This window comes from Littorina saxatilis, linkage group LG2 (assembly GCF_037325665.1).
Source record: "Littorina saxatilis isolate snail1 linkage group LG2, US_GU_Lsax_2.0, whole genome shotgun sequence".
NCBI classification, from domain to species: domain Eukaryota; kingdom Metazoa; phylum Mollusca; class Gastropoda; order Littorinimorpha; family Littorinidae; genus Littorina; species Littorina saxatilis.
The window spans coordinates 42,041,441-42,068,377 of NC_090246.1; the positions used below are offsets into that span (position 1 = coordinate 42,041,441).

Sequence of the window (26,937 nt, forward strand, 5' to 3'; positions counted from 1 at the left end):
GTTCAGGGGGCATTGGGTTAAAGTTGTCATTAAAATAACAAATTTAGTAATAGATTAAAAAATGATTGCATTGTATTCTTCATCTTTTCCTGAATTCAAAAATATATAGATATGTCATGTTTGTTTTAAGAATGTGCTCAGAATGAAAGAAAATAGGTTCAGTAAGTACTACGATCGCATGCTTTGCAGAGACGAGCGTGACCCACCTCGGTCTTCGGGTATGATTTGCCGAGACTATCTGAAGGTAGTCTCGTCGATGACTGGTATTGATCTTTATAGTTTGATAACGACTGACTAAATGTTTTTATATCGCTTCATGTGACTTGTTTGTTCCTGCCGGGGAGACTACTCTTCCAACCATTGCAGTTTGATAGCCTCCTTTTGTCCATTCTTTTATGTTGAGAAGCAAAATCATATCTTGGAAGCCATTTGCAGAAATGTGGGGGATTTTTTGGTGAATGTTTCTGCTCGCGTGTGGTTCGCATCGTGGAGGCACACCCCAGTAAGTTCCTGACTTTGAATAAAGCTCTTCAGGTAATTTATAATGATCAAGATGGTGATGATAAATGCACCAACATTGTGCGCGTACAGTAGTCCCTTCCATTTCCGGCCCTTTCGTGGGCGTGAACCTGCCGGGAGCGGCCAGCTTTCCCATGACTAATGAGTTTTCCTTCTATAATTGACTCTTAATGGCCGTTAACCTGTCTGACGCGGTCAACGGTCACTGATTTTTGCCCTAAGGTGCCCCTCTTACTCGACAGGAGCGGCCACTTAACGGCCACTTGTCACTTTCGCGGGCGAGCGCCTGAATACTTACGCATGCGCAAACTGTAAATACAGACATGCGCATACATGTACATTTACGGCAGTCACTTCCGGATCGATCACAGCTGATGTGAGTTTGAAACACTTGTTTATCTGACACTCAAATACATATATAATAATCCAAACAACACACATAGAAACATACGAAACAATAGCTTAGCCAGGACGATCGAGTTAAACACGCAAATAATTAAGATGTATAAACGAAAGCAAAACTAACAGAGACAATGAATCGGCGGCTCGTGGATGATCGCTTTCTTTTCTTCATGAAAACTTGATCGTGTTTTTGGTGTTTTTTTGGAGGAGGAGGGGGCCTGTAATGAACGGCCACCTGATATTTGCGGTCACCTTTGCAATGACTAATGGGTGACCGGATATGGCAGGTACTACTGTATATTGTTTTATTACTTTAGTTTCAAACAGGACACACACAAAAAGAAACAAACGAACTAAAAACAAATAAAAACTTCAGCACTCCCACTTTGATTGGCACACAAACTGCATGATTTGATGACAGAGCTTTTTCTTGACAGATTCGACAAAACAATTTGTCATCATTTTCACGAGTTTTCATTCACAAACACCTGGGAAATAAATCTCATGTTCCCGATGCAATAAATTCCCGGTTACCATAGTTGCAGGAAGCAGGTTATACATGGATAATCAAAAGCAAACCCAATAGAAACGCTCGGGGATTCTTCTGCTCTTTTCATTGGCGTTTCCCCAGACCTAAACAGACGACACAACACTGCTTTGCAAAGTTCCAAAAACGAACTGGCAAACTGGCAAAAGTTAACAAAAAACTACTTCATGAAAGGTCATAAACTCACCACAAACAAATGAAACCTAGCGATATGTTTTGTCTTCTTACAAAGTCATGGAGTGCGTGTATCTGTGTTTCGATACACAGACGTTCGGAGAAACACGAACGTCAAGGTCAAGTCAAACAAATTGACCCCTGACACACAAATTTTGACCCGTGCACAAGACGTTGTGTCGATAAACGAAGCGCAAATAAGAAATAATAATAAAAGCAAAGAACATAGCAACAAGATATGCAAACATCTAACAAAGCCGAGCAAGCAGACTGACAAGTCTAATGAAAAACAAAGAGGCAATGAGTCGGAAACATGATCGCGATTCTTTCCTTTCGCTAGCGCACAACGCAAATCTTCTGTGACCTTTGACCCAACGTAGCTTCCACATTCGATCACTAAGCTTAATATTTTCAACTGAAACCCGAGGGGGTGGAATACTGAGAGGAACATACAGAACTGTGCATCCTCAAACCTGACATATTTATCTCAACATTTTATGAACTCAAAACACAGAAAGTTGCTTTCACACTCCAGCTTTGATTGCAACAACGTGCTGGGGCCCCAAACCATGAGTTATCAAAACGGAACTCGTGTTTCAAAGCATGGCTCCCTGTGTTGATTTGGCACTTATTTTTCTCACTACCAAAATGATGACAAAAACTATGTTTGGTGGTTTGTTGTCAGAAAAAAGCTGGTCTGTCAACAACCCATCAAACATCTTATATTGCCTAAGGTCTCTTTGCTGTCAAAGGTCTAACCAACTAGTACTAAACAGGGTCAGCCATGAATAGTTAACCATATTAAAGACCGTTCGTGTGAATTTCCTGCTGTACCGAAACCATCTATAAGTGACAAAACTTTACTTTCCGTGATTGTTGAGGTTTCAGCGGCGACACTGTCATTGGCACTGTCATTTTTTAGAATAATGCTAGCAGTGTTTTCCCGTGTTCTTGGCCCTAATGTTGCACACGATGTCGTTGAAACGCCAAACGTGTTCATAACATCATAACATAACATAACATAAGCGGCCTGATAGGCTTTTCAGCCTTTTGCCTGCTATGTAATTTCAACTAGTGATTTGAAATATCGTTGTTTATATTTGTGCGCTGCGTACGTCCAAGGACGATCTCAATTGAGTTAAATTTGTAGAGAACATAAATTGTCTCCAGTGCTTGTCAAGTAAGTTTTTGAACGTGTTTTGTGTTCCTGCTGACACAATGTTGGGTGGCAAATTATTCCAGTTATTTACAACACGATTAGTAAAGAAGTTTGCATACAGGTTAGTTTTAAAAGGTTTTTTGTTAATTTAAAATCATGACCTCTTGTGCTCGAACCCTCATGTAACAGGAGGAGCAGTGAATTAGTAGCGCTGTTCTTTGGCAGGCTTTAGTTTTTTCGGTGGTATAATTCATCGCCGCGCGCTTCATCACTAACCGAAAGCAAGTTAAAGCAGACATGAGCCTTGGTCACTTGGAGTTGTCTCCCGTACTCCTAACTTTAGTGTGCTGTAGACGGGTTTACCCAAACGGCTCATACCGCAAATGGTTCGGAAAACATAAGACCTGCACTGCACAACTTCAGTGCACCTGTACGCGAAAGCGCTCGCTCGCTTTTTGAAGATTTCTATCTTAAAATGAAATGACCAAATAACACGCTGTCCCAAGGAATGGAGTTCTTATCGGACAAGGACCGCGCTCAGTTGAAAACGATAGGACATCTGACCGCCATGCGGCTTTGTGAATCGGACATTTGAGCATTTTAATCGGTCTATGTCCGATGTCCGACGCCAAACGACATCCCTGTGAGTCTGATGAGTATGCAGACATGGGAACCCATACAATTTCGCCGTATGTTGTACGCATGATTGTCTAGAATACAATCAGTACGGTCAGTGGAAAAAAATACGCCGTCAAAAATTCCTAGGCTACTTTTCTTCACAAGCGCATACCGAAGCCGATCCAGTGTTTTGACACATGATTACATCAGTTATTGTCAGTAAACATTGAAATAAGCATTTGTTTTAAATGTATTGGTAAACTTAATTAACGGTGCGACGGACGCGTGTTAAGCATGTTTGAATCATGGATGTTCAAATGCTGTGTGGAGTACGCTCATTTTTCTGAAAATACACCAAGTTTGTTTGAGAATACTCCAAGTGCAAGACAGGGGTTCCCAGGTCTGAGAATGATGTAGAATCTTTGTTTCGTATTGTGGTCAATGAAGTTTTAGCAGAGAATGACCAGCCGTCATCGGAGCATGATAGTGATGATAACAATGACTGACTATATACCTGAATCCAAAAGACAGTCTAGGTCAAGTGATAATGATGACTTTGAACAAGTGGCAAATACTTCCACAGGCACAAAACATGCCCAGGGTAGGGGAAGGGGCGAAGAAAAGGAGTAAGTAGGGGGAGGGGTGTTACCTGATGCGGAAGAGGGGGGCGTTGAACAGGATGTTCTGGGAGAGCTGCACCCACTTTTTTTTTCTTTTCTACCACACCCTGCTAGTTTTTTGGCAGTAGATTTAAGGTAAATCCTTTCCCTGTATCAGCATGAAGTTTATCAATTAATTTTACACAATAATTTTTTTTGTAAGAACTAAATAAAGCAATTCCGTGACTCGGCCTTTTACGCATTTAAAAAAAAAATATTAATTTTAATTTTACTAACATTTTCTGATTTATATTTCATCAATGAATATTTCTTTAAATCAAAAGTAATGCTTGTGAAACATTTCCGTGAAGTTTGGTAGCAATCCTTCGTCTAAGCTAGTAGAAACAAAACAAAAGAAAATTTATGTGTCACTTTCTTGTTTATTCCTCGGCACAGAGAGTGTCAAATATTGCCTTGAAGAGGTTAAGATGGTGTTAGAATGTCACTTTCTTCTTTCACATTGCATCTTCAGTCAGTGTTTGTAAGATTGTGATTTGTTTACCTGCTTGACCAATAAGATGTGATGGTAGTTTTGATCAGTCTTGTTATGTAACTTCTGATTGGTGGTTTTGACCCCAATCTTTTCTCTCAGCATTTTAGATTTTAATCAGAACTGTCCAGAGGAGAACTCGATCTGAACTTTGGAGAGAACACAATATGATTTTGGTATGGTCACCCCTGACCTTTGGCAGGGTTGACAGGGAGAGGCAGGAATAGGAAATAAAGTGAAATGAGAAGCAGCAGTCATGGTTTTCCAGAGTTGTATCCTGAGTGATTGCCAGTAAACTCTAGTTGTTCATTTTTCAAGTTCCTGATGAGTGCAGTGTTGTTTGGTACATGCAAGACACTAAGAGGCAACCAAATGGTGATCTCCTTACTCACTTATATTACTCCTCATCCCATAACCTTCCACTTTACCTCTACATATATCCTCTTTGATCTTCAGTTCAATTATTTGTTTCTGTCTTCCATGTCTGTTTCCTGTTGCTGTTTGTTTGTTCAAATCTCTTTAAGGAAATTTATATCCAGTAAAAAAGGCTTGATTTTATCATTTTTCACACGCTAAAGAAGACTGCCATTTGATTTTTAGTTCTGTTATAGTTTAGAGTTACATTTCAAGTTTGTGCAAATTTTTCCTTTCACCTCCATTAACTATGATTCTGAATTTAAAAACCATTTTAAATGATTTTGTTTCAAAGATTTAACTGATGAATCTGTGATTCCAATGATTATACAGTGGAACCTCCCGTAACGAACTCTCCCAAGAACGACCCCCTCCTTTTGCCGACCGAATTTCTTGGCGCGGATGCTTTTTACACTGTAACTAACCTCCCAAGAACGACGCCCTCCTTTTTCGGACGACCGACCTACCAACTTGGGGTAAATAACGACTTTGACCTTTTAACCAGTGAGTGTCAAAGTTCGTAATTATACGCAGTACACGCGGAACACGCACGCCATTAGTCACGCATCAAGAGTCAGGGGTGGTAGTCTGTAGTCAGTAGTGTGTGCAAGTCCAGTGGCCCATGGCTGTCATCTTCTCACCTATTACTGTCACAATTGAATGACTGTCCTCGAAGTTGGTTGGGGGGAGGGGTTGGGTAGGGGTAGGGGCAGTTAGAACGACAACTCAATAATGATTTGCTGTGTACGTATTCGGCCTCGTGCGGTTGTGAGTTCGAATCCCGGTCGCTGCCGCCTGGTGGGTTAAGAGTGGAGATTTTTCCGATCTCCCAGGTCAACTTATGTGCAGACCTGCAAGTGACTTAACCCCCTTCGTGTGTACACGCAAGCACAAGACCAAGTGCGCACGGAAAAGATCCTGTAATCCATGTCAGAGTTCGGTGGGTTATAGAAACCCGAAAATACCCAGCATGCCTCCCCCAAAATCGGCATATGCTGCCTGAATGGCGGGGTAAAAATGGTCATACACGTAAAAATCCACTCGTGCTAAAAACATGGGTGAACGTGGGAGTCTAAGCCCATGAACGAAGAAGAAGAAGCTGTGTATGTATTATGTGAGTGTGTGCTCACCAACTGAGACCTCGGGGCAATGGCCCATACTTGCCAATGAGTAAGTTTTACCTATGGGACGGTCTCCTTTGATGTCTAACTCTAAGAGGAAACTCTTTCTGTCCCAGGTTACAGACACTGAGCTTCTTACCCGGGGTCAATCACCGAGTTTTACATATGAGACAGCGCGCGTTTGTGTGTGTGTGTGTTTGTGTTATGTCTGCCCGTCTGTGCGCTGGTGTATGCACATACATCATGCTTATCCATATGCACGTCAAATGGGAACAAAAATAGGATAACGGACACAACTTTCAAGACTGAACTCCCCAACAGTTGCCACCCCTGTAAAAAACATTATACCTCCCAAACTCCCAATAAAGACCCCTCCTTTTTACGACCGATTTTTCTGGACATTTTCAAGGTCGTTAGTGGGAGGTTTTACTGTATTGTACAGACAAGCATTAGTCCTTGGTTCATTTCCAGAAAATGTAAATCACTAAATGACAGTTGTTTTGCTGAGTTTTCATCCTTTCCCTCTTTTCCAGGCAATTCAAGAAATACAGAATAACTACGCAGACCTGACCTATCAACAGCGGAGATGGTTGAGAGTGAAGCCAACAGAAATTATAGGCAGATTTGTCTATGAAATCGGCATGATGTTTGATGATGACACAGGTAAGTTTTATTTATTAGAAATAACAGCTGATTTACTCAAATTCAAAGAATACTGAATATGTACTGTGGCTGCCTTGCCACCCCCCCCCTCTCTCTCTCTCTCTTTCTCTCGCTCTCTCTTTCAATCAGCCAGAAAGGCCAAATTGTCCGCCTGGACACCAGGGGCGAGTAAACAATCCGCCGGGCTAATAGAAACGGTCAAACCGCCTGGCAACTCGCCCGGTTGGCCAATGAAACTTCAGGTCAAATGGAACCTTTTCGGTTGTAATTTCGAGTTTTAAAACCATATAAACACTGCAGATCAACTGTGGTATGTACCGGGCCAGCAAAATGTCTGCCAGGCTAGTGACTTTATTGGAGTTACTCGCCCGGCTGGCGAGTTAAAATTTTGAGATTTGGCCATCCCTGTGTTAGTACTGCTTAGAAAAAGGACACTCTCAGAGGAAGAACATACAAAATTAAACATTCTTCCACTCAAATCAAGATTCACATTCAATAAAGGCGTCATGATGCAAAAGATTATCTCAGGAAACACACCACCCATACTTTGTTAAACAATTTTCTCAAATAATAAAAGAAACCCCACAAATCATAGCAATCCTCTTCCTCGCATTGATCTCTACAAGTCCAGTTTAGCCTTTTCTGGAAGCATGCTATGGAATTCATTAACCCATAGTCACATGTTTCAGAGACAGATATCTTTCTTTACTTTTGAAATCATAGGCTTTATTTCTTTGAAAAACTTTGCTTGTTGATTATTGAGCTTAATTGATTACGTTATTTTATATTGCTGTGTTTCAACACGTGTTGCAAAGCTAAGCGCTTTTGCTCTAAAGTTTATGTTTTTGTTTTTTGTCTGTTTACATTTTGCTGCTTGTGTTTACTTTCCCGACTTGGTTTTTTCATCCTGTAAGATGTACACAAACCATTCATGTGCGAAAGCCATTTTGATTTTATTTTGTTATATGGTATTTTATTCATTAAACGTTTATTATTAGTGTAATCCCTCTTTAGGGTGAGGGCTGGTCATTAAAAAGCAACCACTTTGTGCTCATACCATTACCCTCGTAAATAAAAAAAAGTCTTTGTCACTATCCCTCACTCTCTTTTGTAACTTATTTGATATGTTTGGGGTTCTTGATTTGATTGAAATTATCAGAAAGATTTAGGGATCAGATTTCATCCATTTAGTTCTGAAGAAAAAACACACACAAAAAGTTAAAGGGGGCAGATACTGAATCATGAGACAATTTAGGCCAAAAAAAATAATAGGTGTGGTTACGGTAACATAGCCAAAAGAAATAGGGTAGGAAGGTAGGCAATCACTTTTTTTTTTTTTTAAATTTTTGAGTCACTTGAGAAAAAGTGACTCTATGTAATCGGTCAGTGTTAGTCTGTCCGGCCGGCCGGCCGGCCGGCCGTCCGGCCGGCCGGCCGTCCGGCCGGCCGGCCGTCCGTAGACACCACCTTAACGTTGGACTTTTCTCGGAAACTATCAAAGCGATCGGGCTCATATTTTGTTTAGTCGTGACCTCCAATGACCTCTACACTTTAACGATGGTTTCGTTGACCTTTGACCTTTTTCAAGGTCACAGGTCAGCGTCAAAGGAAAAATTAGACATTTTATATCTTTGACAAAGTTCATCGGATGTGATTGAAACTTTGTAGGATTATTCTTTACATCAAAGTATTTACATCTGTAGCCTTTTACGAACGTTATCAGAAAAACAAGGGAGATAACTAGCCTTTTCTGTTCGGCAACACACAACTTAACGTTGGGCTTTTCTCGGAAACTATAAAAGTGACCGGGCTCAAATTTTATGTGAACGTGACTCCCAGTGACCTCTACACTTTGACGTCTGCTTTGGTGACCTTTGACCTTTTTCAAGGTCACAGGTATGTCTTGAAGGAAAAAAATTGAAATATCATATCTCTGAAACTATTCATCGGATTTGATTCAAACTTTATAGGATTATTCTTTACATCAAATTATTTACATCTGTATTGTGTTGTGAATAGCAATTTCTTCCTGTCCATCTGATGCCTCATATAATATTCAGAACTGCGAAAGTGACTCGATCGAGCGTTTGCTCTTCTTGTTTTTCTAATGTGTACAAATTAAACCTACTTGACAGGGAAATAAGTGTGCGACTCGGGCGCTTTCGCTTTCATTGCGTTTTCTGCACTCGTTTTCTTGTGTGTTTTTGTTTTGTTTTGACAAATGTAATAAAAAGTTATAGGGTCGGCCCCTAAAAATAGGGTAGGTCGGGTTACCGTAACCACACCTATTTTTTTTTTAGGCCTTACACAAGGACATGATGGTGTGACTGAAAGGTAAAATGGCCAAGTTCCAAAATCAAATTTTGCAATGAAACTTACAAACGTTTGTTAGTGTCACTTTTTAGTCCTGTATGTCTGTGGCATAATGTATTGCCTTCTTTTTAGGTGGTGTCTTTTATGAACTTATCAAGAACAACAAAATATGAAACTAACAAGAGGCGAAGCCTTCAAGGCTCACGTAAGAAATAGACAAACAGTAACACAAACTCAATCACTCCGTCACACATACACACCCACACACACAGTAAGCTTAGGTGACACTGTGCAAGAAAGAGAGACACTAGATCTAGATCTGTCTGTCTGCATGTAGCCTACTTACAGGGACACGACTGCCAAATAGTCTCGGCCCGCTCAAAATAACAATGACCGAGACCACACACACCACGCGAGAGAGAAAGACTACAGGGAGGCATGCCGTCATGATGCATTAATTGACGTCAAACACTTTTGACCGTGACGTAATCTTATGCGAGCTTTATCCATAGTCTTGGATAACCACTCACACATAGACTCGGAAATGTTAAAGTTTCTACCACAGACATACACACGCACACACACACACACACACACACACACACACACACACGCACAAACGCACAGACAGACAAAGTTACGATCGCATAGGCTACACTTCGTGAGCCAAAAATGGAACACATTTACTGCCATCCCAGTGACAAAATTGGGGACTGGCTGTGCAGTAACCAATAAAAGTCTAGCAAAAGCAGTTGTGGGTATCAGGGGATGTAATAATCTTAAGCTGGTTGCCCACAGAAGTGAGCACAGAGGTTGTTTCCCTTGCTTAAATCTGCGAGCTATGGTGAAAACAAAAGAGCTCCGAGTTAAATCAGTCCTACGTCGTTTCTTTGCAAGCGCGCCTTCGGTAGTCGCTTTGGAAACAACATGCTTTTGTACGATCGGGTTCAAGATGGCGGACGAATGTCAGCCAATGACCCATGCGATTGAGTTCGACAGACGAAACAGGCATTGATTACAAGCGAAGAAATTTTTGATGACAACATCATAGAATATAGGAAATATTTACAGTCAAAGTTTTCTTCAAAAAGATCTGGAGTTAAAATACTCTTTCATCATCCCTTATGGGTGCAATTCATACGCTAGAACTGTCGTATTAAAGAAGGTATCGTTGTCGAAATGAAACCCAAACACTACCGCCGCCATTTTTGTTTTCCTGCGCACTAGCTTTTGAGACGCTGCGTTGGGCGTTCAAGTTTCTTAGGCTTAAGTTTTCACTATAAGTTTTCAGATAGACTGGGAATCGAAACGAGAATGGTGGCGTGTATGTCAGTGTGTTTAAAGCGATTCCCAAAAAACTACTGGAAAGATTTCCATTAAAGTTAGAATTCTTCCAGATAATACCTCCAGACATATTTTGGGATAACTGTCTTTGATGACAACATATTCGGCTTTTTACAAAAGTTCAGGCAGCACTGTCATGACCTCTATTTTTAATCAAAATTGATTGAAATTGTGGTCAGATTTGTTTTTACTCAGACCAGACGAAGGGATTGCATTTCAGCTTGGAAGCTTCCCTGTGTATATTAAATCGACTATAAGGTGTCTTCACAGCAAATTACGAAACCATCCCATTTTCCAAATCAAGAGGGAATTGTGGGTAGGGAAATTCTTTTTGTGAAATGATATCTCAGAGTGCCCTTTTGTGATCGGTCAATGCGTTTTGATGTTAGTAGTGCCAACATTAAGTCGATTCACTATAGATGTCAGTGCTATTTGATTTTGCTTTGAAAAATACAAGGTGAATAGGTGAATAGGGGCAGTTAAAGATGTTTAGGCAACTCGAGACGATAGAGCGTAGAGCACATGTATACATGTATAAACTACGAAGAGAGCACCTCGGTAACTGACTCAATATTTCTCTCTTAGTCTTATGCCTCGAAGGACTGGTAGCCCCATAAGTGCTGTCAGTAACACAAATCCAATAAGATCAGGTTTGAATCTCGCAGCAAGCAAACCTTAAAAAAAAATGTAACAATTTGTTTTTACATTTTGTCAAGTTTTTAGATAGACCAGGAATCAAGACGAGGGTGGTGTGTTTGTGTGTGCAGTGTTTGCAGGAAAACTAATGAACAGATGTTTGTGAAACTTTACTTGTGATTTCCTCCAGATAATATCCTGACATTTTTTTTTTTTTTTCGAATAACATCTTTGATGTTGTCATATTCAGCTTTTTGCATAACTTGAAACTGCACTGTGATGACTTCATTTTTTAACCAAATTGATTTAACTTTGGTCACACATTCTTTGACTCTGTCCAGACTATAGGATTGCATTTCAGCTCAGAAGCTTTAAAATTAAAGTTAAAGTTTTCATTAAAATCGATTTTTCATAAATGGATTGAACATTGATGGCATGATATTCCTTATCAATTCCAACTGAAAACAAGAGGCGAAGCCTTCAAGGCTCACGTAAGAAATAGACAAACAGTAACACAAACTCAATCACTCCGTCACACATACACACACACACACACACACACACACACACACACAGTAAGCATTGGTGACACTGTGCAAGAAAGCGAGACACTAGATCTAGATATGTCTGTCTGCATGTAGCCTACTTACAGGGATACGACTAAGAGTAATACCTAATATTCTGGACTCGCAACGAAATATACAAACAAATGACAATGAACAACGTTTCGACCTAATGGTCTTCAACAGGTTAAAAAAAAAATGAAAACAACAATACAAATATCAAAACGACTTATCAGAGAAGATGATGTCCTCCAAGCGCAAAAGAAGGGGGAAGGGAGATAAATCAAAAAGAAAAATGAGCAATGAAAAATGAAACCAAAACGAAACAAATCAGAATAATAACGCTTGAAGGGCCTGAAGTTGAAAGAGAGAGAGAGAGAGAGAGAGAGAGAGAGAGAGAGAGAGAGAGAGAGAGAGAAAGAGAGAGAGAGAAAAAAAGAGAGAGAGAAAAAGAGAGAGAGAAAAAGAGAGAGTGTCAACAATACCTGTGACACGACTGCCAACTAGTCTCGGCCCGCTCAAAGTAACAATGACCGAGACTTTCAGTAATTCCTTCGCGTGACGTCTAACCCTCTTACGCCATAATGTGACGTCTTGTCAAATGACGAAATGTTAAAGTTTCTACCACAGACATACACACACACACACATACGTGCGTGTGACGTCTTCAAATGACGAAATGTTAAAGTTTCTATCACACACACACACACACACGCACGCACACACGCACAGACAGACAAAAGTTAGCATCGCATAGGCTACACTTACGTGAGCCAATAAGCTCAGAATTATTGAAAATCGCTAAATGCAAATTAGGTCTTTTGGTAATTAGCATGCTTCGCCAAGACCAGCTCAACCCGACTCGTTTTATGGGTTTCGGCTAGCCAGGTTTTTGTTGTCTAAACAATGACTGATCCTAGGTTTTCAGTGTCAATCTTTTAGTTTCAGGCCGACAGATTGAAAAATGTTTTGACATTGCTTGACGCTACTTGTTTTTATCTTTCAACTATATCCTTTTTTCTTCTAAACAAGTTACTGCTTTATTTCATTCCATACTTCTGCATTCCAAACTTTTTGAGGGGTGTATGGAAGATTTAAGGTGTGGGACGATTCGAGTTTCTTCCCTTGAACAGATTCTCAGGATTACCTATTATATTTTGAGTAACATTGGCTTTGGGATAGCCTGAAGGGCGCATTATCACTGCGCGTCAACGGAAAATAATGGGTGTTGATAACTTGTGTTTAACAATGCACTTGTGACCTCCTCGATAAATTATTATGTTTCTATACCTTCTTATTCAACTAGTTTTACATGATTAAGGCATACGGATCAAGGTACTGGTACATGTACTCATTTTTACTTCCAATTTTACGTGATGTGGAATACTGTCGAGTATTCTCTTGCAGTTTTACGTCAGTTCCTGTACAGTGTTGGTTATATATTTGTTATCTGTCTCATTATATTATGTACTGCCTGATCAGTCATAAAGCAGTCAAGTCCTTCAAAATCAGCAGTCCCATCCTTACACACATAAAAGCTTAACATAGAAACACATTTTGACATGTGATGCATCCATGAGAGTTATGCATCGATAGCGTTACGCAGTTTTGATTCATCTACCGTGTGGGATGTCCCATGGTTTTAAGTGTACATTATTCTGGATCCCTGCAGAAAAGATCAAAGAGTGCATTTATATTGGTAAATTAATATTTTTTCACATTAACGCTATTGCTTGTCATGAACCCAGCTTAGAGCAAAGGCACTCCTTTTTTTTGCAAAAAAAGTATCTGTTTTAGTTTTAGAGCCCTTGCTTTTACCCAAAATGTATGGTATTTTACTAACTGTAAATGTGAACTTACCAAAAAGAAAATCGTCTACCAGTGAGTCATTCCAGTCGTGAATGACATATTTAACCGAATTGAAATACAGGTATTGGTTATATGCTTTTGCACTTGGTGCGACTGGTTCCAATGACAGTGATCTGTTTTTTGTGGGAGCTCTTCCTGCAGCATTTAAAGATACCTTGCATCTTATGTAATCCATTATATCAGCCAACACAGATCTGTCCAGGCTTTTGCGTAGGATAAGAGTATTTTTCAACTTAAACACATACCAATATTTGACCTGCATGGCGACTTTTTGTGAAGAGGGAAAAGATTGTTGAGTTAATTTTGTAACGGACACCAGTATCAACGTGCCAAATTAATTCAGCAAAAAAATGTTCACTCTGCTCAGAACACAGCCAGATTGTTGATATTTGGTCTGTGTTCAAGTGGAAGTATGCTCTCATTCGGTGTTACAGCCTGGACATATGTGTGATGGTTGACATGATCATTCACATGGGAAGGAATGTATTTTTAAGGTGAAAACTGGTGCTCAAGTGCAGTCACTGGTCTTAGGAAATGAAAGGTCTAGGCTCAAGTGCATATCAAGGTTCTCTTTCAATCTCTCTCTCTTTTCCATCATAACATTGGTGCCTCGCACCCCTCACACAGCCCCAAACAATGATGAGTAGAGATTTTGGATGATTAACATTGTTATTGTAAAGGAAGGTTGTAGCCCTTGGGTAATTCTCTGATGCTGGCCTAGGAGTGAACAATAAAACGATGTCTGCAACATGTCAGGGTCATGTAATTTTCATAAAAGGGATTGCAGCGTCCAGTCTCCCTGGGATTTGGGCATGAACTTTTATAACACACATGAGTACCTTTTATGTGCCTCTGTGGAAGACCAAGTTATGAATAATTCACTTCAAAGGTAAAATAACGCGGATTGTAGGCTTTTCAATCATGCCAGCCATGATTTCTTTGAATTCAGTACATGTATATTTCAAAAGGAATTTCTTAAATCTAGGCTGTGATTTCTAATGTTTTGACATAGACGGGGAATCGAGACAAGGGTCGTGGTGCGTGTGTGTGTGTCTCTGTGTGTATGTGTAGAGCGATTCATAGAAAACTACTGGACCGATTTTTATTAAACTTGACATGAGAGTTCCTGGGTATGATATCCCCAGAATCTTTTTTCAGTTTTTCCATAAATATCTTTGATGACATCATATCCGGCTTTTAGTGTTAGTTGAGGCAAAACTGTCACGCCCTAATTTTTCAACCAAATTGATTGAAATTTTGGTCAAGCAATCTTTGACGCAGTCCGGACTGTTGGATTGCATTTCAGCTTGGAAGCTTAAAAATTAGTTAATTAGTTTGCTTATTAAAGTTGTCATTAAAAACGAATTTTCACTTACAGATTACAAAATCATGACATTGTATTCCTCATCTTCTCCTGAGTTCAAAATTATATAGATGTGTTATGTTTACTTTAAAAACACGCTCAGAATTAAAAAAAATAGGTTGAGTATATTGTTCACATGCTTCGCAGAAACGAGCATGACCTGTCTCAGGTCTTCGGGTATGGTTAGCCGAGACTATCTGAATGTAGTCTCGACGATGACTGGTTTTTGGAGGTGATCTTTTACTTTGATGCCTACAGATTGACTAAATGATTTTATATCGTTTCACACAACTTGTTTGTTATTCTGGACGTAGATGTTTTTTGCACTTTGGTTATTATTAAGATAATTACATGTTGCTTGTGCACCATTAGATTGGAATTAGAACTCGTATCATTGTACATGTATCAATTATTTAAGGACTGCTCAACTGCAAAGTCATCCTTCATTAAGTTCCAATGCCTTCATCAGTAAATGCCATACAATTTATTTACCATTGTAAACTGCCTTTTTAGAGGTATATTGATGCAAACTTAACCGTTAGAAAAAAAAGAAAAGTCATCCATTTATGTCCTGCATGGTCTGTTTTAAAGCACAGTAGTGCCTGTCATGAGAATGAGAGAAGGCTTCCCATAAAGACACGTACCTTCTGTTGTTCCTTTGTCTATTATCTTTACAAAAGTATACCTGCTATGACCGGCCACCAGCAATGTAGGGATACTTTTGGTTTGTCCCAAGTGTGTTCTTTTACCACAGGTACCACTGTGAAATGATGCCATCCCATTCTCCATCCTATTTTACAGAGATTGTTTGAAAGTGAAAGATAGTCATTTTAAGCCAACTTTTTTTGTTCAAACTTTAAAAAGACGGAAAGAACACTTGCCACAAAGAATAAAATAGTGAGGTGATGCTCAACATAAAACAGACTCAGAGTGTGACACTGAGATTATGGTAGCTCATGAAGAGTGATAAAGAACTGCTGCTATTTACTCGCGTTAGTTTGGTGGTCTGCAGTCTTTGTCGTCAGGGATTATGGGTTTGGGTGTGTTGTAGATGATGTTTAATGCATAGCCAAACTCCAGGGATTAGGGTCAGGCTGAATGAAGAGCTTGTGATGTGGAGATACTGCAGTGCAGCCAAGTTACGCTCACATGTCGGCAGACCCAAGAGAAACCAGCTGACTCAGAAAGCCCGCTTTTATTTGCACGGTGATCTGCGTGAGTGTTTGGGTGTCTTTTGTTGGGTTGCCACGTAGATGCTTGAATAAGTGATAAGGGATTTGGTATTTGACGTTCCTTTGAAAAGAAGGCAATGTGTCTCACTTGCTCTTCGATGGCTTGTGAAACGAGGAGTGCCCACATAAGTGCTAATAAATCCATTTGAGCCAGGAAAGTACATCAACTGCAATAACAAGAAGTGTGCTCACCCCCAAAACTACATTTTTAGTGTCACCTTGTTTTCACAGCAGTCACATAAAAGCAAGGTCACACCATAATAGAGTCCTGTCAACTCGTAGGAATTCAGGTGCCCAGCTGATTTGCTTGCATCACGTTCGGTATCTGAAGTTATAACACTGTCATGTCAAAGTTAGCTGAGAAAGTGCATCAAAAGAACTGAAGGGATGCATAATCTCTTTTCTCGAGTGCTCATTTACTTCTCCCTATTACTATTTGCTACGATGAAAAAACAGTTACATAAACATGTACTTCTTTTACGTGTTGGTTGGTTGGTTATTATTGTTTATCGTCTCTTTGACGTTTTGGTAAATTGAACACCAGTACAGTAGTAGTGTGTTGCTGAAGTAGCTACAGGAATAAAATCAACCTGAAATCTTACACACATGCACCCCCAACACCCATCCAAACCCCACACCCGCGCGCCCCCTCTCTCTCTTTTTTTTGTTTTTGTTTCTTTGTTTGTTGTTTTCACCTTGTAAACCACGGCCTGCATCATCTTCATACCTATTCCCAATATCATGAAACCATCTGACAGTCAAGGGTTCTCAAGGGAGTTATGAGTTTATAGGTTACAAGACATATGATTGCAGTTTCACACTAATTGTTCGGTGAATAATGAATGAGGCAGACCTTTACTATGGCGATCGTTGCGGTTGTAAACCAGCAACAGATATTCCTGATACACTTGATTACATACTCAGAGGGATGCACGTGAATGTGTGTAACCTTTCCGCCAGTAGATCCCTCTGCTCTGGGTTATGTTGAAAATAGACATTTGCTGCTGTTAAAGGGACATTGTCCACACATTAAAAACAGCCATCTAAAATGATAATTTTGCTTTATTAACTGTCACACATGGTTGCAGTATTCTAGAGTTAAACTAATACAACATCCTCAGACGATCGAGTTTAAAATAGGCATGCATTTTCTGGAAGCTACTCTGTTAGGGTTTTTAATAGCTGTGGAAGAGTTGTTTTTCTTGAAGATGTAAGAACGATGATAGCTTCATCGTGAATTGTGAACTCTGATGTGCATGTTTTTGAGAAAGAAAAAATAATGTAATCATGTCAAGCAGGCAATATAGAAATCCAATGTCCACTGGATATAACTCGATCCATGTTTTTAAAAAATTTTGTTTGTTTGAAAATATGCACATCAGAACTTGACTCAAGATCTATGCCGCCGTTTTATCGTTTGACTGCTGACTGAAAAGTCGCCATGGCACTTTGTTGATCTGTCAGCAGCTGAGAAATCACTACGATAGTGATGGTGAGCTTGCATTTTTGAAAGAAAATGGTTTCATCTCTAGCGGACAGTGCCCAAAATGCACATTGGAGCTTGAGGTTTTGACTGTGATGCTGACAATCTCTTGACTCAACAATACTTATCATGCCCAAGATTCGCCTCATTTTTAAGTTTTCCACAGCCCATCAAAATCTTGAAAGATCAAGTGTAATATTTTTAAACATCATCTATTGATACTCGTCTGAGGCAGAACTCTGGAATAGACAATTTCCTGAAACTCGTAAGTCTGTCGGGTTTGTATGGTTTGTGAAAGAGTGAATACCCTTTCTTTTAGTGAGAAAAACATGTGCTCCTGCTTGTCCACGTGTTTCAGACACACACCCTCGCTATAGTGACCGGCCTATAATGTCACGCAGGAAAGTGACATTTTCCCTTGTGACATTTTTGGCCAGTCACTAGGTAGGGTGTGTGTCTGAAACACGTGGAGAGGAGCATGTGTGGTATAATTGTTCATCTCACTAAAAGCAAGGGTATTGACACTTTGTTACAACCAATACAAAACCGACAGAGCTATACGTTTTAAAACATCGTCGATTGCACAGTTCCTTTTCTATGGTACTTAACAAAAGAAAGGTGTGAAATTCAAACACACGGCGAAATCATGGGTTTTCCAAATTGACACCATAATCATGTGTGCATGGGTCTATAATAGGAATGTGTGTGTTATACATTCCTTCTGTGATCCTGTTTTTGTGCTGTTTTTCATGTAATAGATTTTGCTATTTGTGTTCAATGTTGGTTGAGTTTGCTTTGATTGTTCCTGTGGTTTCCTTGCTTTTGTATGTTATTTTGATTGTGTGGGCATGTAAAGAGCTTGGAGCTATACCGGGAACTTGCACTGTAGAAAAGCTATTTATTGTTGTTGTTAATCCTGGTACCCTACTCAGTGAGTTGGTCCTGAAGTTTGGATGAATGAAAACTTTCTGCTAATTAATGGACAGTGCAACTTTAAAGGCCCAGTGACTTTCGTATAGTTTTGATAAAGTAGGTATGAATAAAGTGCACTGGTGAAGTGGGGTTGTAGGGGACACAAAGTGCAGATAGGTTGCAAAAAAATACCCAAACTGTTAGCATTTTAAAATTTACTTTTATTTCTTTGCCTGTCAGTTGTGGGCATAGGGACTGCATATTACATAAATTCAATCACTGTCACATATAACTGTTGCAAAATTGCAGGACTACAGTCTGTTGATTATATGTTGTCAATAGATGATATTACCAAATAACTCATCAGGATTTGCAAGCGGTGTGGCCCCTTTTGCTGATGCAAGCTTTTCAAAGCCAAGCGAAGCAACTAAACTCTGCCAAAAATTATTGCATTCATTTTCGTACCCCAACTTAAACATTCATCCACGTGTCATTTCCTTCAAAATTCTATGCCATTAAAGGCCCTCATGGCTATGGGCACACTTTTCGGATCAAAGACTTCTGTTTTAGGTGTCACGTGACCGCCACCAAAGTAAGGGTACCCACAAAATCGACCTGACAAAAACGTGAGGTAGCTGCGAATTACAAAATCGACAAAAATTCAGAAAAGGCGCAACTTGGCAACTTTTACATCCCAGGAGAAAGCCAAACCAATTATCTATCAAGAACAGGTAGTTTTGTTTTGCAATTTTGCGTATCTCTTGTGTTATGTTATTTATACTGATGCAGGTGTGGAGCGCATGAGCAGTATAAAACGAGGGGTTTTTTTGCGGCAATTTTGAGGGGTACCATGACAAAAAGCGCTATATTTCAGCATTGACAGAATGGATTGCTTCGAAACTTTTATTGCAGAGTTTACCATGCTGGTAATCGGCTTTATTCTGCCGTCACAATGAACAACTAACTCTGATGTTTACTGATGATGTTATGCAGTGTGTGCTGAATGATACCCTTTTCGTTTGAAAATACACTCATCGGAGTTCAGGATTCAAACTCAGCCAGCAATTAACGATCGAATCCTGAACTTCGATGAGTGTATTTTCGAACGAAAAGGGTATCGTATTCATCAGTAAACATTGCTGGCCGGCATTAGTCGCTGACAATGTGTTTTGACTGAGGTCACGGTCCCATATATATGTCAGAATTTGCTCAGATAGTGGACATATCTTTCTCTTCTCTCCTTTAAAACTCTCCCTTCTCACTTTAAGATTATTGACATAGAGTCCGATGTCTGATATCCTAGTCTCTTTTTCACTCACCAGCCATAACATAACATTCTTAAGCTGTATTGCTTGATAGCCCCTTTAAACCTAATGAGTATTTTCTGTTATAAATATTTCAGGATCAGTTTATGTAGTTGGTTTAGATTTGATGCTATCAGTGTCTTGAGGGGCAGGTTGTCAGTGGTGAATGTTAGCCTATGAGTTTGCAGTTTACGAGGGTTTAAAACTCCCATCGCTCTGGTGGAGGTGGGATGGTTCGCGCCTTTGCTTTAAAGGTGATGGGGGGGGGGGGGGGGGGGGGGGACACATGTGAAAAAAATACAGTCTGTAGGGTTTGGTTTATGCCGCTGACACGGCTACTGTATACATGTGAATTATGCTGATGAAGCATGTATGCAAGTGAACACTCTCTCTCTCTCTCTCTTTCTCTTAAATTAAATAAGTGAACTCTCTCTCTCTCTCTCTCTCTCTCTCTCTCTCTCTCTCTCTCTCTCTCTCTCTCTCTCTCTCTCTCTCTCTCTCTCTTTTCAAAACTTTTCAATAACAGTGCAAATGACAACCAGACCTTGGACTTTAACATACCCCATACACAAGAAGATTATGAACCATATGATGATTTACTTGATGGCGTTATTAGCGAAGCAGAAGTAAAAAACACGATAAGAAAACTTAAGAGTGGAAAAGCTGCAGGCACTGACAAAATTATAAGCGACTTTTTAAAGGCAGGAGAACATAAACTACTACCATTCTTGGTAAAACTAACTAACAGTATTTTCAACAAGGGTGTCTTTCCAAAGGAGTGGACAAAAGCAGTCATCATAAGTTCCATTATATAAAAAAGGAGACCCTGACATGCCAGATAACTATAGAGGCATCTCATTATTGAGTTGTGTTAGCAAAGTGTTTCTTTCCATTTTAAACACAAGACTGACAAAGTGGGCTGAAGAACATGGCATCATTTCTGACGCACAGGCAGGTTTCCGTAAGTCCTACTCTACGGTAGACCATATTTTTACATTGTACGCGATGATCGAGAAACAGTTTTCCCGCAACTCAAAGCTTTATGTGGCCTTCGTGGACTTTTATAAGTGTTTTGACATGATTGACCATGCTGCGCTGTGGTTTGTCCTTGCAAAAACTGGTGTGAGAGGGAAAATGTTGACTATGCTCCAGGCGATGTATGCCAATATTAGAGCATGCGTTCGTTCAACTAGCAGCGGCGGGCTCACGGACTTTTTCCAGTGCCTTCAGGGCCTGAAACAGGGATGTATGTGTAGTCCGATTCTGTTCACCTTCTTTATCAATGAACTCGCAAATGACATAATTCCCGCAGTGGGGCACTGCGGTTATGAAATTAAAGGCCCCTCCTGTTTTTGGAACCGCAGGAGCTTTCTAGTTTGCTGTTAGGTAGATTTTTGGTTCCTCTTTCCTGTCATGCTCTCTTTTTCTTCATGAATTCTTTTCTTTTTTCTGCCTTCTTGCTCATTCACCTGTATTTTTTCCAAAAATCTCTTCTCTTGCCGCTTGTCTCGCGATTCATGTATAGTTTAATCTGTTAGTGTTCTGATGTAAGTCCAGCAGTAGATAGGTTAAGCCTATTTTAACATACTGGAAACTGGTAATCTTCCAGTAGGTATTAATTTAGTTTTACTAAAGCCTGCTGGGACACAAGTAATGGGTTAGTGCATTTGTAAACAGGAATCGCTTGACAAGTGGCCCCCTTCATCCCCCCCTTCCTCGTCCTGATATGGCTCTGCGTAGTCGGCTGGACGTTAAGCAACAAATAAACAAACAAACAAAATGACATAATCGGGAAAGGGAGACAGGGCATTCAGTTACTACCTAACCAGGTAGAAATATTTCTCATGTTGTTTGCGGATGATCTCGCCCTCATATCATCTGCTGTAATGGGACTGCAAACACAGCTAACCACACTATACGAATCATCAAACTCGGACTGAAAGTTAATGCGGAAAAAACAAAAGTTGTGGTATTCCGTAAAGGTGGTTATCTATCCGAGAAAGAAAAGTGGTACTTAGGCACTGAGATACTCGAAGTTGTTGGTAGGTATAAATACCTTGGCTTCACCTTTTCTACAATGATGAGTTTAAACATAGGCACGGAGGAATTTGTGTCGAGAGGCAAAAAGGGAACAATGGAAATCCTTAGAACGCTAAAAAAGTGTGGTATTTCCTCATGCGAAGTGTTTTTCAAACTGTTTGATGCTCAAATTGTTCCTTCACTGCTCTATGCTTCTGAACTTTGGGGTCACAGCGAAAATAAACAGATCGAAAGGGTGCACCTTTACGCGTGCAAGCTTTTTATGAATGTACCAACCATGACACCTAACGACATGATTTACAGTGAACTTGGCCGTTATCCACTTCACATTGAGTCTGCTGCAAAGTGCATTCAATATTGGTTCCGCTTACTTAAGCAGCCGGACGTTAGATTTTCTAAGATGGCATACTTGTCCCTATTGAATATGCATGAAAGGGGCCATGACAACTGGGTCACACGTGTTAAGTCTTTGTTGTGTGAGCTTGGTTTTGGCCTTGTGTGGCAATTTGGAAGCGTGGCAGATGAGAGACTATTCCTGCGCACCTTCAAAGAACGATTAAGTGAAAACTTTTGTCTGAAATGGCTCAATCATACGTCACAAAGTCCTCGCTTTGAACTTTACCACAGTCACAAAAGTCTGATCGGACGAGAACATTATTTAGACTTTATAAAAGTGAATATCTACAGGACAGCTCTCAGCAGGTTCAGACTTGGCGTCTCTCCATTCAGTGCACACAGGCAACATTTTTCGCATTCGGAGTCAAGCCGGCTATGCCCTTTTTTTGTACAAATAAAACTGAGGATGAAATACATGTTGTCTTTGTGTGCCCAGTGTATCAGGCTATTAGAACCAGATATATTGGCATACCGGTTGACTCTCCATGCGAACTCCAACTGTGTGAACTGTTGAAAGGTAGCGACGAAACAAAAGCTGTAAGTTTTGCTAAATATCTATTCCTGGCTTGGAAAGCGAGGCAGAAGAGACTTGATGTTTGATTCGTGACATGAAAAATGTACCCCTCGGTATTACCGTTACCAGAAAGTTTTCATGGTTGATACACTGTTTGCTACGATGTATATATCTATATGGTGAGGTGAATTAGCAAGCAACTGCCAAAAATATTTAACACCATGTATATACATTTGATTCGATTACGTGAAATGCTGATTTTGTACATTTTCTCTTTTTTTTTACCATTGTAAAAACCAAATCACTGGTTATACAATTAAACAATCCAATCCAATCCAATCTCTCTCTCTCTCTCTCTCTCTTAAATTAAATAAAGGCGTATTCCTTCACAAAATCCTTTCCGTCCGTGCACCACGTGCTTTCATTACAAAATTTAAAGCCAAACCAAACCGAAAATTCAATGTCCCCATTCCAGTTTAGCTTATTCTTGCAGCGTTTTGTGGAATTCTCTCCCGGAAACAGTTTGAGTCCAAACGAGTCTCAAAACTTTCAAAAAACACCTCATTACATTTAATGTTATATTACGAAAAGTCACAGTGATGGAAGACTTTGTTTTTGATATTTTTGATATTGATCATATTTGTCTATATAGCATCAGTGTTTCATCCTATTAAAACTTAGTTTGATAACACATTCTAATTTTGTTTAAACATGTTCCGTAAATTCCCAATTCTGAACATGACGTAAGAATTCGTGTAAAGCCTGTAATGTGAATTGTTTTTTTGCCTTTTTTTAATTTTTTAATTTTAATTATTTTTATATGTTTATCTTTTGTAAATGATTTACATGTGTATATATATGTATATACGATTAGAGTAGTCCCTCTCTGGGCGAGGGCTGGTTAAAAAAAAAGCTAGTTTGTATTGCTTATGCCACAACCCTCGTAAAATAAAATTTGATTTGATCTCTCTCTCTCTCTTTCTCTCTCTCTCTCTCTCTCTCTCTCTCTCTCTCTCTGACACACGCTAAGAAACTCACACACACGCGCGCACACGCTGTATATCTATCAGAACACAAGTGGATGAAATTCTACAAGTAGATAACATTGTTCATTGGCTCTATCGACGCCCGTTTTTAACCACTTGCTTCCGGAATTCCCTTTATATGATAAACCGTCCATAGATCGTCGTTTTCCCGAACTAACTCCTTAGTATGTCTTCGAGAATAGAGGATTTTGGGATATCCTTTCATGTGCCTTTCGGCGATTGGTCAATGCATTTCGTATCAATAATGTCAGTCTCGCTTGAAATTATCGCTACTTGATATTGCTTTCCAAACTTATATGATGTGACCAGTTACTGAACTAGCCCCGAACAGTGAGATATGGAGAACAGTACACAAATACGAATGGAGAGACTCGGAAACTCGAGTCACTGAGTCGTCGCTACGCTCGAGAACTCAAGTGTAATATTTGAAGTTAAAATCTCCCTCGACTACAGTGCGACAAGATATTTCAGTCGGTAGAGTCCCCGATTGACGGTGCACTAGTCCTTACTTTTGTGGTCCCGGGTTCGATTCGCTTAGAAGGCAAATTTATTTTAATTTTTTTCTGAATTCATAATTCTTGTATTTTATTCATTTGCTATTCATTCCAAACGGTTTTCAACTTTTTCTTGTTTTCTTAACTCTATATACTTGTATTTTTTTTCATGTTGATTTATCCCAAAGATTTTGAGTTGTGTATTGAAAATCGAATATAGTGCATGAGTGCCATTGAACAGCTTTCCCACAATCCCGTATTCTATTTTTAGTAATGGATATTCCCAAGGAAAGGTCAAAGGGCATATGTAGCATCGCATGTCAACTGCTGGTAATAGTACTTTTTTTTTTCTTTTTTTCTCTTTTTTTTCAACATGGTTTTATTTCTTTTTGGTACATATATAACATGACAACAACATCGGACATCAAATAACATCAGACATACAAGACTATGCTATATGCATCTTCAAAGATAAAAAAAATAAACAACAACAGAATAAAACATACAATTACATAGCCCATATTCAACACATTTCTAAATTATATACACATACTCCTCGTCTCCTTTCTTATCTTTATATTTATTTATTTTATAAAACTACTCATAACAACAAAATCCTGTTTTCTCCATAATTAATAATCTGAATTAAAAAAAAAAATATAACGATCAACATAATTATAGAATATCCTTATCTTGTTCAATCAACAACAACAAAAAACAACAAAAATCAATGATTTGACAATATCAGAGGTTTAAATGGGTACCACTCCAGAACAAATGTATCACACGTAAAATTAATTTTACTTAAATATTTCCCGCAGTGGGGCACTGCGGTTATGAAATTAAAGGCCCCTCCTGTTTTTGGAACCGCAGGAGCTTTCTAGTTTGCTGTTAGGTAGATTTTTGGTTCCTCTTTCCTGTCATGCTCTCTTTTTCTTCATGAATTCTTTTCTTTTTTCTGCCTTCTTGCTCATTCACCTGTATTTTTTCCAAAAATCTCTTCTCTTGCCGCTTGTCTCGCGATTCATGTATAGTTTAATCTGTTAGTGTTCTGATGTAAGCCCAGCAGTAGATAGGTTAAGCCTATTTTAACATACTGGAAACTGGTAATCTTCCAGTAGGTATTAATTTAGTTTTACTAAAGCCTGCTGGGACACAAGTAATGGGTTAGTGCATTTGTAAACAGGAATCGCTTGACAAGTGGCCCCCTTCATCCCCCCCTTCCTCGTCCTGATATGGCTCTGCGTAGTCGGCTGGACGTTAAGCAACAAATAAACAAACAAACAAACAAACTTAAATATTCTTCTACCAAATATCTTTTTCTCAAATCTCTTTTGAATGCAACCAGTGTAGGAACAACTTTTTTTGTTGCATACTTACACTTGTAAATAAGAAATTGTGGCATTTAGTATTATAAAATCAAACACTGTACTACTTTTAAAATATTTATCAATACCAAACAAAATAAACTTTTCATTAAAGGAAATGTACTCAACATTGTGACATTCATGTTTAACATACGTTAACAGATCATTCCAAAATGACTGTATATATTGACACGCCCATAAACAATGTTGAATACTATCCCTCTCATCTCGGCATAAGTGACACATCACGTCTTCAACTACTCCTATTTGTTTTAATATCACATTTGTTGCCAAAATCCTATGCAATACTCGGATTTGAAACCATTTAAGTTTTACTTCAGAGATGTTGGTAATAGTACTTAACTGCTTCTATTATGATAGGCTTCTGATCAGAAGGACAACAGAGTTTTCATTGATTTTTAATTGCACTTTTTTTTTTTTTTAAAGAAAAGAATATTCCTGATTAGAAAAAAAGAGCAAATGCAAACGAGATATTTCATTCTAAATTCCCACACCACCCTGGCCTGCTGAGTCAAAAGTGCCATTCGTGCAAGTCAGCCACTCGATATCTTTGCAACATCTCTCTGGTACTACTATGTGAATCTTTAAAAAAAAAAAAATTTAAATTCTTTTATATACACATAAACATAAACATAACATACAGCATACACAGAATTTACCAGCATAAGATATGATTGTCTTAGCGCATACACATGCACATACCTAGACAAGACACATACATAGACAATAGGGTGGGTGGTTGAAAGGACAGGGGACATGGGGGGGAGGGGGTAACTGAGGTTGGGGGTAGGGGGTTAGGTGGGGACGGTGGTCACAATTTAGCCTCAAAGTATACATGGGGTTTAATTATAGGCGTAAAAGTACTGTATAATATGTGTTATGAAAAAATGTTCATACGAAATCAATCAATACAATTATCCTATGGCATCAATGAAAAAAGTGTCTATATATAAACACCAATCCTTTGCAAATTTACCATAATAATTATTTACACTAGTATTATACTTTTCGATCAATTGTTTAACAATTTTCACAAAAACATTTAGTGTTGGGACTGTCTTATTTAATTTGGCTCCAAATATACTTTGTTTGGCAAGGAGAATAAACAAATCAAAAACAGCATCTGTATGAAAGTTGTCTAAATACCCTAAATGACAAGCTCTTTTGACAATTTCATATTACTGCAATGTGTGAAATTTAGGCATAACCATTCTGTGAAATCAGACCAAAAAAAGCTTAACTCTTGTGCAAGTCCCAAAACAAATGTTCTAATG

At 39.1% G+C, this 26,937-nt stretch overlaps 1 protein-coding gene across 1 annotated transcript in view; it reads left to right on the forward strand.

Moving 5' to 3' along the window:
• The window catches only part of LOC138959021 (m-AAA protease-interacting protein 1, mitochondrial-like), a 69,085-nt gene that overhangs the window by 38,025 nt on the left and 4,123 nt on the right, over window positions 1–26,937 (forward strand). The window contains exon 3 of the mRNA XM_070330388.1: window positions 6,637–6,766. Coding sequence (XP_070186489.1) covers window positions 6,637–6,766 — 130 coding nt within the window. The remainder of the gene's footprint in view (window positions 1–6,636; window positions 6,767–26,937) is intronic.